General features: G+C 48.8%; 1 protein-coding gene and 1 long non-coding RNA gene across 5 annotated transcripts; one reads left to right on the top strand and one right to left on the bottom strand.

Annotated features, from left to right (window-relative positions):
* Window positions 1-56: 56 nt before the first annotated feature.
* LOC308574906 lies at window positions 57-11,452 on the bottom strand. 2 transcript variants are annotated; one of them, XR_014002614.1, is made up of 3 exons: window positions 11,320-11,452; window positions 831-983; window positions 57-286 (listed from the first exon to the last, which is right to left on the bottom strand). It is a non-coding gene; the product is annotated as an uncharacterized lncRNA (long non-coding RNA). The 2 variants fall into 2 exon arrangements; XR_014002615.1 differs by lacking the exons at window positions 57-286; window positions 831-983 and adding an exon at window positions 8,805-9,236 and having other exon boundaries at window positions 11,320-11,446.
* LOC308574818 (caspase-1-like) lies at window positions 2,950-12,625 on the top strand. 3 transcript variants are annotated; one of them, XM_081173119.1, is made up of 9 exons: window positions 2,950-3,266; window positions 4,318-4,590; window positions 6,369-6,514; window positions 6,794-6,967; window positions 8,129-8,363; window positions 9,389-9,541; window positions 10,182-10,291; window positions 10,605-10,704; window positions 11,413-12,625. In XM_081173119.1, exons 1-8 carry the CDS (start codon window positions 3,260-3,262, stop codon window positions 10,695-10,697), a joined length of 1,191 nt encoding a protein of 396 aa, XP_081029245.1. In that variant the 5' UTR covers window positions 2,950-3,259; the 3' UTR covers window positions 10,698-10,704; window positions 11,413-12,625. The 3 variants fall into 3 exon arrangements, with proteins under 3 accessions (XP_081029245.1, XP_081029247.1, XP_081029246.1); XM_081173121.1 differs by lacking the exon at window positions 2,950-3,266 and adding an exon at window positions 5,604-5,716 and having other exon boundaries at window positions 4,524-4,590; XM_081173120.1 differs by lacking the exons at window positions 2,950-3,266; window positions 4,318-4,590 and adding an exon at window positions 4,620-5,716.
* Window positions 12,626-14,177: the final 1,552 nt, after the last annotated feature.

The following is a 14,177-nucleotide window of genomic DNA, read 5'->3' as shown; positions in this document are numbered from 1 at the left end:
AAGAATGTGGCCCCCATCAAGATGAATGAGCTTGTAATAGAAGTAGGAGAGAGAAGTGGAGGTTGCAGATAGGCATTTATTTCTGTTCCATGGACATTGGCCGACTTACAGGAGGAGATGGGCACCCACCCAGCAGAAAAGGCAGTGGGTTCTTTTGAAGGAAAAGGGGTGGTGTGACTGTGGAGGGGTTCAAAGGCGAGGTAAAGTGAAGCTGCCTCCAGACTGCTGCTGAACATGATCCCCTGTTCACAATGGCAGCTAGTGCCAACGATCGCCACAGAGGACGCTGGCAAAAGAGAGAAAAGGAAAAGGAAAAGGAATTTAGAAATGCCTCTCTTACCTGCCACAGTCTCTTCCCCACATTAATACTGAAGGCGCAACATCTTACTCAAGTGACCTTGAGGGTTCTACAACCCTGTATGGCACTGGCAGCTGTGGGGAGCCTCTGCCCCTCCAGATGTTGCTGCAGGCAACCCCTGTCAACCTGGGCCATTGGCCCCGCTTGCTGGGGCTGGTGGGAGTTTTCATTCAGCAACATCTGAAGGGCCAAAGGTCCTGCATAGCTGCTGTCACGACAACAAACTACAAACCTGTATACCCCATGCTGGGTGCCTTTGTGGTAGAGGAGAAAATGGAACAGAAGGCTTCCAGATTTGTCACTCCGAAAACTTAGAAGTCTTATTACCAGCAGATGGTATTGAGAGGTTTCCTACCTCTAGTAATGGAGGGATGCCTGGCCCTTTTCCGTCCCTTTTATCGTTTTAAAAACTTTTTTCAAGCTCATAAAGCTGAAAGTGCACAAGTTAAATGTGTGAAAGTTGTGGGCTTACTGTATTCCAAAAGGATCAATACATTCCTCGCATCCATCCCACCCATGCTCTTGTTTCTGCATGGGATGGACTGGATACACAGAATATGCCTTTGGTAGCTGGTTCACTTTTAGTGTCCACTTTCCTGTAAAAATGCCCAGTTGCAGCCAGAGTCTGAAGTGACAGGAAAAGAGTCTTTAGCAAGGTGTGCTGGGAAGTGGGAGAGATGCCTTGGAGTCCAGGGCTGCACTGCTGCGGGGGACAAGCCCCACCTGAAATGACCATGCTGCAAGATCTGGACTCCATGCAGACTGAAGATGTAAATAGGTGAATAAACCACAGACACACACTCACACACCCCAAAACCGTCACTGGGTTTAACTAGAAAAACTGATTCTCCCTGGCTGGTTCAGAGAAACCAGAAGGTTGATGATTCGAGCCCACCCAGGGGCAGTTGTAGGCAAGACTACACTGCAAGGGGTTGGACAAGATGACCCTCGGGGTCCCTTCCAACTCTACAATTCTATGACAGACTCACCCATTGAAAGGATAGTTTATGGAGACATTAGATGGGTTTAGCTGGAAATGGTATCACATTCCTTGCTATCACATTGCACAATGTTTTGTGTGAGTGCAGTTTTTGAAGAGAAAAATTCCCTCTTGCACAATCTACCTTTCCTGGCAAAATGCTTTCAACATAAATGAAGCAAGAATGAACCTTTGGGGTTCATACCTATTAAGATATAACATGGGCAAGACTCTGCCCATTCTCCCTTGCTGGTTCTGAGGAACCTTGGAGAAGATAATGTGCTACACTTTTCTTACTGCTTAATTAAGGAAGAGTGTGTAAAACATCAAATAACTTAAATCCCAAGATAGCGCTATTAGTTTTTTTGCAAGACCTTAGTGAGGGTACTGCCATGGAACATTTGTGGCTTGGGGGATGCTATCAAGGAGACAGGAGGCAGCACCCCATCATCATTTGCCCTTAGGAGACACACCACACTTGACTGTGGTCTGCGTTCTGAAACACCCCTATTTTGGGGATCAATATACAGCCCCCCTAAAAAGTCACAAGCCACAATCTGCTCTGCTTCTATGGTCAGATGCAGTAAATACTTCCGAATACCAGTTTCAGGAAACTGCAGGAGGGAAGAGTGCTTTTGTGGTTGGATCCTGTGTGCAGGTTTCCCAAAAGAGGCCACTGTAAGAACAGGATGCTGGGCTATATGGGCCACTGATCTGGTACAGCAAGAGCTCTTCCCATGTTCTTATATATACAGTGGTACCTCGGTTTAAGAACAGTCCTGTTTACGAACGATTCGGTTTACAAACTCCGCAAAACTGGAAGTCGTGTCCCAGTTTGCGAATTTTACCTCAGTCTAAGAACGGAATACGAATGGTGGAAGCCTCATTAGAGAAAGCGCACCCCGGTTTAAGAACAGTTTTGGTTTAAGAACGGACTTCCAGAACACGTTAAGTTCGTAAACTGTGGTACCACTGTAGCTGTATCTGGAAAAACTCCCTCGCTGTTTAAAGGTTTTGCAAGGAGCACTGGACCGTGCTGCCACCTGATGGACTTTGGTAACTCACTATGAATTAATAATGCCTGAAACCACTTCTTCCTGGTAAAAATCACTATAGTGGGCAATATTAATAATTTTCAACTTCACATCCTTTCCTTTATTGAGTTCCCGAGATACTCCCTACCTGATGTGTTGCCTTCTGCTTTATCGTCCATGCTTTTCTCCTTTCTCCTTGCCGCTCCCTCTGTGCTGACGGCATGTTTGTTGTTTTTTCAAATCTAAACACATTAAAAAAATTAAAAAGGGGAGAGAGACACACATCAGCTGCATCTTCCTTCCGGAACGTACGGCGGGCACAACTATTTGCGCGGTAGCATCCCAAGTCCCACGACTGAGCAAGCAAAGGAGTAGGCTGGCTTTGCAGGGCTTGTTTGGGTGATGCTGATGCGAATGTGCTTTTGGAGATTGAGTGGTCAGAGCCGGCGGCCCGGGAAACTGCCTGGCCCCTGGGCTAGAGAGAAAGGCCGGACCGCGAAGAGACCTCCCTGCAGGTCTGCTTTAGCCCGGGGGTGCCAACTTGAATAAAATATCGGGGGGGGGGAGCTAAGCCCCGCTCCACAAAATCAATCACATGATGCGGCACAAGCATGACATTTGAATGGCAATGCCCAGCAACTTGGGGTGGTGTTCAAATATTTTTTTGGGGGGGCGAAGGGACCTCAGTCCCAGGAGCTGGTTCCTATGCTTCAGTCACCGGCTTTCCCGGCTTCTCCTCCACCAGGAGGCAGCCGCTCGTCTGGGCCAGTCCCTTCCCCGCCCCTTGCTAGCAGGACTTTGTTTTACTTTCACAACCGCGGTCAGAAGGAGGTGAAGTTCCTTCTCGCAGAGGCGCTGCCCCACGAGTTGGTTGAGCCTTGAGGGGCCATGGCGGGTAAGATCGCGCAAACTTTCCCCTTCTTTCCTTCTGCTAAAAGGGGCGATCGGTCACTACGGAGGGAGGCAGCGTGGGGACCAGGCTGACTCCGCTTTGTCTTCCCCTCCCTCCCTCCCTCGGCATCCTCCAAAAGATGCTCACAGCAGGAAGGAATCTTGATCCGCTTGATCCCTTCCTTTCCATTTCTGGCGAACGGCGGCGTTGCTCTCAGCCTGGACTGACAGCGCTCCCTCCCTCCTTCCCTCCCTCCCTCCCTCATTCTCTTTCTCTCTTTGTGTGTGTTAACGTTAACCTCCTCTTGCTTGTGCACCTTGCCCCGTGTTCCTGAAACACGTTGAGGACGATGCTCTGCTAGGAAGGGACAGAAGCGCCACACGTGTCATTTTTTTCACTTTCTCATTTCTCCAGTCTTGGCTCACCCCATTTCCCCATACATTTTGCAAGTCAAAGCAAAAACGGAAAAAGCCTCGGCATGAAAGTGCATTTCAGTTCACTTTCCCCCCTAATATTTTCTGGGGTGTTGCAGCTGGCCAGGGTGGGCAATACTGAACTGGCTGGACCAGCGGTCTGACTCAGTATAATGCAGCCAACTTTTAAAATCAGCCGTTGATGTAGAGTCATGAGCAGGGGCATAGTGGGAGGGGGCAGGCGGGCTGTAGCTCTGATAGCATGGTTTTTTGGGGGGCACAAACCAGCCCCCCAGTAGGGATTCCGCCTTGCCTTCTGCCAGGGGTCTCTGGGCCCTGGAGCCTGGCCTGGCCTTGCCACTGCATCCTGGGTCCCCTCACTGAATGCCCACCCAATCAGCTTTGGTGGGGGCGGGATACACCCACCAAGGGCTGCGTCAGCCCCAAGAACCTTCTGTGCCCCAAGCCTGCCCAGTGGCTGCGAGTTAGCCTGGCATGGTGGTTTTTTTACCATGGGGAGCTGCTGCCGGTCAGTGTAGACAGTACTGAGCTAGAGGGCCCTATGGGTCTCGCTTTGTACAAGACAACTTCCTACGTTCCTGCACCTCGGGCCAATTTTGGTGACCTGATTTTCCTTGCAGATGAGAAGCTGAAGGAAATCCGCAGAAAGTTTGTGAACTGTGCTAACGAGTCTCTCATCAGCCAGCTCCTAGATAGGCTTCTCGATGAAAGAGTCCTGAACGAGGAGGAGGCGGATGAGGTGAAGGTCAAAGAGAAGAAGCAGGACCAGGCAAGGATCTTGATTGACCACGTGAAGAGGAAGGGCCCCAAAGCCAGCCAGATCTTCATCCAGGCCCTCCGGTACCAAGACAGCTTCTTGGCTGAAGAACTGAGGCTTCAAGGCCCTCTGCCAGGTGCTTATTTAAATAACCAGTTTAGCAGTTCATAGAATTGTAGAGTTGGAAGGGACCCTGAGGGTCATCTAGTCCAACCCCCTGCAATGGAGGAATCTTTTTGCCCACAGACATCCCTGGGTGGGCTTGAACCACCAACCTCCTGGTTAACAACCAGACGCGTGAACCAACTGTGCCACAGATTTCTCTCCTTGGATTGTTTATGCAGATGTTTAAATTTTAAGAACTACAGTCCAGCTAAATTCAATTTAAATGCATTGTTTAAACCAGTGGTTCCCAAAATGGGTGGCAGCGCCCCCTGGAGGGAGAGAGGATTACCCAGGGGGGCAATAAGAGACAAGGGGGCAGCAGGGGGGGGGGGGACTAACAGACTTTGAAAAGGATCAACCGGGTCATGTTTACCCATTTTGTTGAATTAATTAAATAGCTTTAATTGGATTTTGAATAAATGCGCAATTGATGGTTACTGTTTGGCATTTGATTGCATTATTATCTAGTGGGTCATGTAAACTGCTCTCCTGCATAATGCTTTTCATAGGGTAGGAGGCATTGGGGATGAGTGTATGGAACTGAGGGGGTGGTGGTCCAAAAACATTTGGGAGTCACTGTTTAAATAATAAAGTGTGACCTGATTTATTGATTTGATGATGACATTTATACCTGACCCTTGAAGTCCAAAAGGCTCATGGAGTCGCTTTCAAGGTCCCAATTGAAAAAGGCATGATGCATGAGGAAAACGAGAGAAGGAGGGAGGAGGGGAAGAGCAACCTCACGCACAAGTTCATAAACTTGCAGTTCATGCAGCTGGTGCCACTGGCAGTTCTGGTTCTCTTGCCTTGGATAAAGGCCAGACATTCCCCCTTACAGTGTATTTGCCCAGCCATCCTCAAGTCCCATCTGTGCCCCAATTTTTTTAATGAGTCTGGCCAGTTTTGGGGTGGGGGAAACCGATGATCAGTGTGGAAAGGAAACCTCAGCACAAGTGACATTTCCTTGTGGTTTTTTCTGTATAGCTGCTCGCTCTTAGGAATGCACCTCTACCTGTTGAACTATCGAGTCCCAGTCACACGAAATGCAGCCGTCTTCCCTATTTCAGTTGCTTGTGACACATCGCCTCATCCTATAGGTACTCCCTTTTATTCCCCCCCACACACAGATGGGAGGCAGGAAGCAGCTCTGCATTCCCCCCCCCAAAAAAAAAACTCTCTAGCGTCACTGACAGGAAGAGGCTCCATCTGAGTCTTTGGTAGAAAATAAACCTTGGGAAATCAGCCTGGTGTTTAAGAGTGGGGGGTGGTAGTACTCAGACTGGACGTAAAAAAGCTTGCTATCTTTCTCTGTGCATGCGCGCGCATCTGCACGCGCACCCGCGCACGCACACACACGTTTGGAACAAAAAACCAGGCAATGTCACACCAAAAATCGTGTTGTGGTCCACCATCTTGATCCAAACGTTTACAAAAACCACCTAGCTCCCACCTCAGGAGCTCTGATGTAGAGTTTGATGGCAATATCTTGAGAGGGGGCCAAATCCATAGAGAACAGATGGCCAAATAGACAAGCCACTTAAAAATGTATATAGTAGATTATTATTATTATTATTATTATTATTATCACTATTACTATAATCTATATTATTATAATTACTATTGCATTCTGTTCTCCTTCCAAAAGGAGCCAAATGATGTAACCAAATTCAGAATATTTACAGATACTTTCTGTGATCCTCAACAGCATCCAAAGGTTTAACCCGGTACCCAAATTTCTCTTGTCCCCAGGGCAACAGGCTCATTTGCCACGCCAGGAAGTCGGCCCAAGGGCTGCCGCCTCAGCAAAAGCAGCCCAGCTGCAGGAGACCAGCGATGGGCTCACGCTTTGCCCCCTGGACCTCTTTCAGAAAATACAAGCTGAGGAAAAGGATGAGGTGAGGAAGGACCAAGTGCGCAGTCACAATTAGGTGTGGGCAGACCTGGCTAAATCCAGGTGCCATTTCACTCCCTGCGCTCTTCGTGAAGGTGAGGGTTGTGGGTTGTGGGACTCAGGCCAGAGAGTTGAATGTGGCCCTCGAGGCCTCAGACTCTCCCCAGGCCCCTCCTCTCACCAGCCCTGCTCTGTGCCCCTCTTGAGTGCTTTGGCCTAGCTAGAAGTGTGATAAGGCTCCTTAACCCAGATTTCAGTGAGCCTGACTTTTCTTCCCTGGCAGATCTACCCGATCAAGGACAAAGAGACACGCACCCGACTGGCCTTGGTCATCTGCAACATTGATTTTGAGCACTGTAGCAAAAGGGAAGGAGCCGAGGTGGATCTGGCCCAGATGAAGCTTCTCCTGGAAGGACTGGGATACAGAGTGGAAACTGAGACCAACTTATGCTCACAAGTAGGTGGTTGTGGTGGGGGGGAGTTTTCCAAGACGCTTTCAGTTTCCATCCTCCAAAAAGCCTGTTAACCTTCTCTTTACCCCAGAAGCCTCTTCCCTTTAAATCTTTAGGTTTCATTTCCCTTTAGCCATCAAACTTCCTTCCTGGAAACTCCCTGAAATTCCTGCTCAAAACAGCCTCCAAAACAGAAGCCAGACATTTTATAACAACCAAATAGCACAGCAGTTTCGTTCCTACACACACAGAGACACAAACCCTGAGGCCCGACGGAGTCAGAAACCTTGTGATACGCAGAGCAGCCAGAACTGAGATGCAGAAAAAGCTTTGTAATACAGTGGAACCTTGGTTTTCAAGCGTTTCGGAACCCGAATGCCAAAAACCCAGAAGTGATTCCTTCTGTTTTTGAATGTGCCTCAGAAGTCGAATGGCTTCCGAGGTGTGTTTCTCCATTTTTTCAATGGATTTTGCTGACCGCCCATTGATCCTCGGTTTTCGAACATTTCAGAAGTTGAACAGTCTTCCGGAATGGATTACGTTTGAAAACCAAGGTTCCACTGTATATATTCTATTAATATATTCTAGTATGTCACAGAGCTGGAAAGTACCTTAGATACAGCTCAGTCCAACCCCCTGTTCAATGCAGGATAAACATAGTAGAATAAGCACATTAGGTTCCCTGTGCTTAAATCCTGGCAGTGCGGTGTAGTGGTTAGAGTGTTGGACCTGGGGGAGAACCAGGGTTCAAATCCCCATTTGGCCTTGTAGCTCACTGGGTGACCTTAGGGGTCAGTCACTGCTTCTCAGCCTAATCTGCCTCACAGGGTTGCTGTGAGGATAAAATGGGGGCATGTGTGCCGCTTTGAACTCCTTGGAGGAAAGGGGGGGAGATATCGAAAACATACAAATAAATAAAGGAATAAATTTTCAATCCCACCTTTACTTCAGACATAAGGCAGGGATGATCAGTGTGGTGCATTAAAGATATTATCTCACTCCCAACTGCTGAGAGTTGGAGCCAAGCAAATCTGCAAGGCAGCCTTGGTCACTTCCCTGGACATGGGGTGGGGTTCGGGGAGTAGAAGCTGCCCCTCTTCTTCCCTTTTAGCTAAGCAAGCTGCCCTTTTGCTGCTGACCCAACACCCCCTTCTCTCTGCTTGCAGGACATGGCCAAGCACTTAAAGAGCTTCGCAGCCCAGGAGGAACACAAGACCTCCGACAGCACCTTTGTGGTGCTTATGTCTCACGGCCTCCGGGAAGGCCTGTGTGGGGTGAAGAATGAGGACTCATGTCCAGATATCCTCTCCGTGGACACTGTCTTCTCCACCTTCAACAACAAGAACTGCCCGGCTCTGAGGGGGAAGCCCAAGGTCATCGTCATCCAGGCCTGCCGTGGCGGTACGTGGGGGGTGTTGAACCCGGGATTCCCTCCGCCTGCCTGGGATGTAGCGCAAGGCACCTCTGTGCTTAAGCAGGAAGTAGTGGTGGTCTTTGGGACTGGTTGGGTGGAAGGTAGGGAGCCCAACAGTAGGGGGAGCCAGAGGCAATAATGAGCAGAGCCAATCCCTGATTGGCGGCCAGGAGGAAGGTGGTTGGCTGAGGGCAGACTGGGGTTGATGGGACAGCAGCATGTTTTCTTTAGCAGACCAATTCTGTTTAGGGGCACTGGCTGTTTTATTGGGTCCTGGTCAACAGGATCAAAAGAATTGCCCCTGAATTAGTCAGTTTCCACATGCAGTGATGTGGGGAGTAGGGGCCTGTATTAACTGGATTTAATTAATTTCCAGAATAAATAGCACCATTTCACTACAACAGGAAAATTAATGCGCAAAACCAGCAAGCAGGAAGCTTTTGATTAAAGGCACAGCAGCCCTTCAGGACCTTAGCAGTGCTCCATGCTGCACAAGCCAACCCCGCAATTGCATTCTGTCACAAATAAACTGCTGACAGGGCTGGTCTGCCCATGAGGCAAGATGAAATGGCTGCCTTGGGTGGCAAGATCCACAGGGACAGCTGATCCAGCCTCCAGGGAATGTATCGTCCTCTGCTGCTGTCGCAGTGCGCCAAGGACAATTGCAGCTGGCTCCTTGGAGACTGGGTCTGCCCCCTTCCTTGGCAGCACCCCCCATGCCGCCTCCACAGCAGCCTTTTGGTGAATAGGAGGCACTGCTGTTCTCCTCCTGCTCCCCGTTACTGACGTAGAACTTTACTCCCCCTTTTTTTCCCTGGTGGGGAGAGCACCGTTTTGTGGTTCGCCTCAGAAGACCAGGTCTGGAAAGAAGTTGGGGTGTGGTCAGATCATGGAAAACACTGGGAGATGACCTCAGGATTCTCTATGAAATTTGAGCAACAGGTGGTGATGATTCCAGAAAAGAGGAGTACTGTAGAGTCCTGACAGAGGCTCTTTCCATTTGTTTCCCCAGTGAATAAAGGATTTGCATTTGTGAGCGACTCAGCAACACCTTCAGCCGCCCCCCTCAGCCCTGTCCAGTGGCAGGAAGAAGACTTTGAGAGCGATGCCATTCGCAAAGTACATATGGAAAGCGACTTCATCTGCTTCTATTCCACAACCCCAGGCAAGCAGCTCTTGTGGTCTTGTTTTTTAGTTTCATAAATACACTGCTTGATTGAAAAACACCACCACCTCTCACAGAGGTTTACAAAGAATACAAAAAAATACAATTACCAAGAAGAAAAATTAAGAACAATAACTTAAATGCTTTTGAAGAGTTAAAATAACAAATAGACTAAAAACAGATGAAGCCCCGCATCAGCTTACTAAACTCCTGGGTAGATTTGTGCAAACAAAAATGTTTTTAGCGGGTGCCGAAAAGAGTACAGTAAAGGCGCCTGCCTGATTATCAAGAGGCAGGGAGTTCCAAAGTGGAGGTGCTGCCATACTAAAAGATCAACTTTTTACAAAGGGAAAACAAGTATTATGTAGCACTTCTCTAACAGTGCCAGTTCCATCAAAGCAGTTGGAGTGGGCAGATAATGGGGTAAGGTGATTTTGTAGGTAAACTGGTCGCAAGTTATCATCTAGCCCTGTTCATTGGCAACTGGATAAGCTGCCCTGGTCAGCCTCAGATGCTGTGTTAGCATTAGCCGCCCAGAGTTGCCGGCTGACAACTCTTAGAAAAATGAGGAACTGAGATAAACCAACAGTTCAGAGATTCACCTAGCCCTAAGCGTCATACGTTCATGTTTCCTCACCAGATAACGTATCCTGGAGAAGCCCCAAAAATGGATCTGTCTTCATCACGCAGCTGATCAAAGATATCAAGGAACATGCCTGGAACTGCAACCTGGAAGAGATCTTCAGAAAGGTATGCCCTGCTAAGGCCGTGTCCTGCTCTGACCCCAGGCAAGGCAAAGCTCCCTCTTCAGGGCTCAAGCCGGAGAGCAAAGCTCTGATGTTGCTTCCGCCTTTCTTAATTCTTATTTTTCAGCCAGCCTTAATTAATTCTTATTTAATGTAAAATAAATAAACTAGTCTTTTTGCAAGAGTGCATGGAAGTTCTAGGAGCTAGTCCTTTCTCCAGCTGGACAGGGATACTATTTCCCCCCCTTTTCATTTCTTAATTATTATTGTTTTGGAGGAATGACCTGCTGTGAACTCTTTCCTCCTCTTCATTGCAGGTCATGCAGTCCTTTGAAAAAAACCCATGCCAGATGCCCTCCAAGGACCGAACCACCCTGACCAAAAAGCTCTACCTTTTCCCGGGGCACTAAAACTTGAGTAAGTGCCTCTGCTCTCCCTCTTCCTAACTGGATTGGCCAGGGGTGTGTGTGTGTGTTGGGGCAACAGTGTGAGGGACAGGCAAGTCTGGAGGCTTATTAGCCAGTATGGTGTAGTGGTTAGAGTGTTTGTCCTGGACCTGGGAGATCAGGGTTCAAATCCCCACTCCACCAAGAAGCTCACTGGGTGACCTTGGGCCAGTTGCTATCTCTTACTTAGCCTAACCTACCTCACAGGGTTGTTGTGGGACTAAAATGGGGAGAACTTTGTATGCCTTGGAGGAACGGTGGGGTATAAATGTAGAACTGAATAAAACCAAGTAAGAAACATTTCTGTAGTGTAGCGAAGAGGCAAAGGCTGTCTTCCTGGCCCTATTTACCTAGGAGCAAGACTCACTGTATTCAAAAGGATTAACATCTGAGTGGGCCTGGTTAGGATTGTGCGGTGCGCTACATAGCAGGGGGTCCCCAGTTCCAATTTCTGCCCTGACATCATTTGGTATATTTAGCCAAGCCCCCCTATCTCAGTCTCAGGAGTCCCCATGGGAGGATATAACACTGGCCTACTTTGCAGGGTTGTTGTAACCACACAGGGTTGCTGAGCACCTGGAATCACCTGACAAATGTTGAGCCTTCTGTATTATTGTGGAGAATGGCTGCAGAACATCAGGAGGCATTCCTCAATTTCCTTTTCTTCTCTCTCCTGCAGGCGAAGGGGTAGCATTCTGAACTGAGTCCCTCCCGGCTGCTGTGGACAATCATATACAGTGGAACCTCGGTTTTCGAACGTAATCCGTTCCGGAAATCCGTTTGACTTCTGAAATGTTCAAAAACCAAGGATCAAAGGGCTGTCAGCAAGTTCAGTGGGGAAAATTGAAAAATGCGTCTCAGAAGCTGTTTGACTTCTGAGGAGCGTTTGAAAATGGAAGTGTTAGAGGTATCGGGTGGTTGCTCGAGAGCAATCAGGCAATATGCCTCAATAGTCTGTTCTAAAGCTTTCTTCTTTGTAGTAAAAACCTTTAGAATGTAAGAGCACCTCTATTCCATGTCTTGCTCATTCACTGGCAGAATCTGAGCGTGGGCGGTCCTTAAATCTTCCCCAGCAGAGTAGTTTCTTGACCCCCAGTCTGCACCTCCCCTCTCTGCACGGAAGCTTACTGCGCAAGGAAGGCCTGGGTAAGGGGGGACCTCCCTCCTCCCCGCTTTGCTCAGGCAAGGTGTCCTGGCACCGCCTTGCCTCCTCCGCCCCCTCCCTCTCCTCTCCACTAGAGGCGTGGCTTCCTTCCTCCACTGAGGAAGTGCTGCTTCCCATGATCTTTGGGGGCTCTCTGTAATCCATCCGCCTTTTCCCCCCTTGCTCCTGAGCCGATGGCAATTCCCTGACATGAAGCATTCACTTATGAGTTTTCGGCGTTCAGCTTCTAAAGCGTTTGGCAGCCAAGACGTCCGAAAACCGAGGTGTGGCTGTATTTGCAAGTTCTGACTGCAGCATTGCTTAACCTCATCTTCGAACATCTTCCTTCCACTCCCAACTCTCTTATTGCGGCACATCCTTGATCATGATCATGATCTCTCTCTGCACTTGAGAGATGCCACCTCTTCTCATCCCTCCTCACAGATTGAAGAAGAGCCATGCAGCTGAATCAGACCAAAGGGACTAGCCCAGCACCCACAACCAACCAGATGTCTCTTCTGGGAAGCCCCAAAGCTGGAGATAACTGCAGCAGCCACACTCTTCTCACTTGTGATTCTCAGCAACTGGTATTATTCAGAGACATACTACCTCTGACAGAATTGCTTCGCAATATTTTTTTTATAAAGAATATTGTAACACGATGATCAGTGAACCTGCTTTTCCTGTGCCAGAATCTCCTATTTCCCATGCACATGATCCAAAATAAATGCATATTCTTCCCCCTTTCCCTCTTATCCTTCCATTGCCACCCCTTTCCAGAGTTGTTGCAGGGGAAGAGACTTGTCCTCTAGTGGAAAGCACCTTAGATAATTGTGGTGGAGCCACTGCGATCCTATTCTCAAAGTTGGTAGGGCTGCAACGAGAGGGTGACCCTCAAACATTCATTGTGGGAGTGTGAAACACTTACTCGGTTTTGAGAAAGCATTTTTGATGTGGTTCCTAATGTTACAAGTCCATCATAGAACCCAGATCCGGCTCTGGGCCTTCTGTCACGTGACACAGATCTAGACTGTCCCCTTATATCCATAAGGACCTCCTTGCCTTGCTGCCTGTTTTAGAAATCGCCTCACAAGTTAATTGTGATCCTCTTGACCAGGTCGGGTTCCCATATCTCAGCTATGGAGGCAGAAGCGATGTCAATATCAGGCTGACTTACGGAGAAGCTATGTCATGGCTAGTTGGTGATTCTTTCAGTGGTGGTCTCCCTGCTCAGATTTTCTTTTTGCTTGTGTCAGGAGCCAGAGATAGGTCTACCCAGTGACAGTGAAGTTAACTCTTTATTCAAAGAAACCAAAACAGTGCAGGCCTAGTGATCACAGCAACCTTTCCCAGTAGGTCTTGCTGCATTGAGGCAGTTGCGGGCACTTCCCCGCACTCCCCTAGGTCCTTCCCCAGCAACCTGAGGCTCCTCCATCCTGCCTATCTTTGCTCTGCTCTTTTCATTCCTCTCCATGTTCTGGGAGACCAGCGGGGAGGGGAGCTGGTTGCAGCAGGAGAGGGAGACTCCCTAGATTCTTCAGCTACCTCTTTACCTCTCTCCTCTCCAGCCTCTGCTTCATCCTCAGGGTCTGAACTGCTCTCTGCCACAGCCTCTTCCTGCTCACTAAACCGTTGCCTCTTCAGCTTCAGGAGGAAGGTCCCAACTCCAAACTCCTGGCTTTGCTTTCCACAGAAATGGGCAATTCCATGCCCTATGCTTGCATGGTCCTTGTTTCAGACAGACTCACAAAATGTTCCCCAAATCCCATCCCTGGCCCTCCCACCCACCTCACCGTGAGGGTGAGGGTAACTTACACAACTTTGCACTCACTAGAATTGCCTTGGCAGCCAGTTATTCTGAGCTTTCTATGCTCCGGACGCCCCTCTGAACAGCTGCTTGACAGTTCCTGATTATCCAGACCAAGAAAAGCCATGGCAGAAGTCAGGCTGACAGAGGTGAGGGCTTCTTCACATCTGCAGAATTGGGGGCAAAGACCATGGGCAGTGGGTCTGAGGAATCCAGTCCCTACTCTTTTGTTTTCCCCAGTACTGACCTCAGGCTCTGGAAAAGCCTTGAAGAGCTGTGGCACAACCAACAAGAGAAGGACATGGGGACAAGTTAGTTCATCCCTTAGCAGCTTCCAAGATTATTCCAAGAGACTTCTCCTTAATTTCCCTGCTTCTACTCTTATTAAGCAGACACCTGTAGACACACAATGGACACCTGTAGTTAGTGGCTTTTAAGGGAGAAGTGAGAGATGTCACAATGTCACAACCCACCCACTTTGACCCTGGGCCAA

This window comes from Podarcis bocagei, assembly GCF_964188305.1.
Source record: "Podarcis bocagei genome assembly, chromosome: 15".
NCBI classification, from domain to species: Eukaryota; Metazoa; Chordata; class Lepidosauria; order Squamata; family Lacertidae; genus Podarcis; species Podarcis bocagei.
The sequence above is the reverse complement of the archived record's forward strand: the minus strand, read 5'-3'. Positions and strand labels throughout refer to the sequence as shown.

Coding starts and splice junctions, on each gene's coding strand:
- LOC308574818 (XM_081173119.1), top strand. Junction 6,515..6,793: donor AAGCTGAGGAAAAGGATGAG/GTGAGGAAGGAC, acceptor CTTCCCTGGCAG/ATCTACCCGATCAAGGACAA. Junction 8,364..9,388: donor CATCCAGGCCTGCCGTGGCG/GTACGTGGGGGG, acceptor TTGTTTCCCCAG/TGAATAAAGGATTTGCATTT.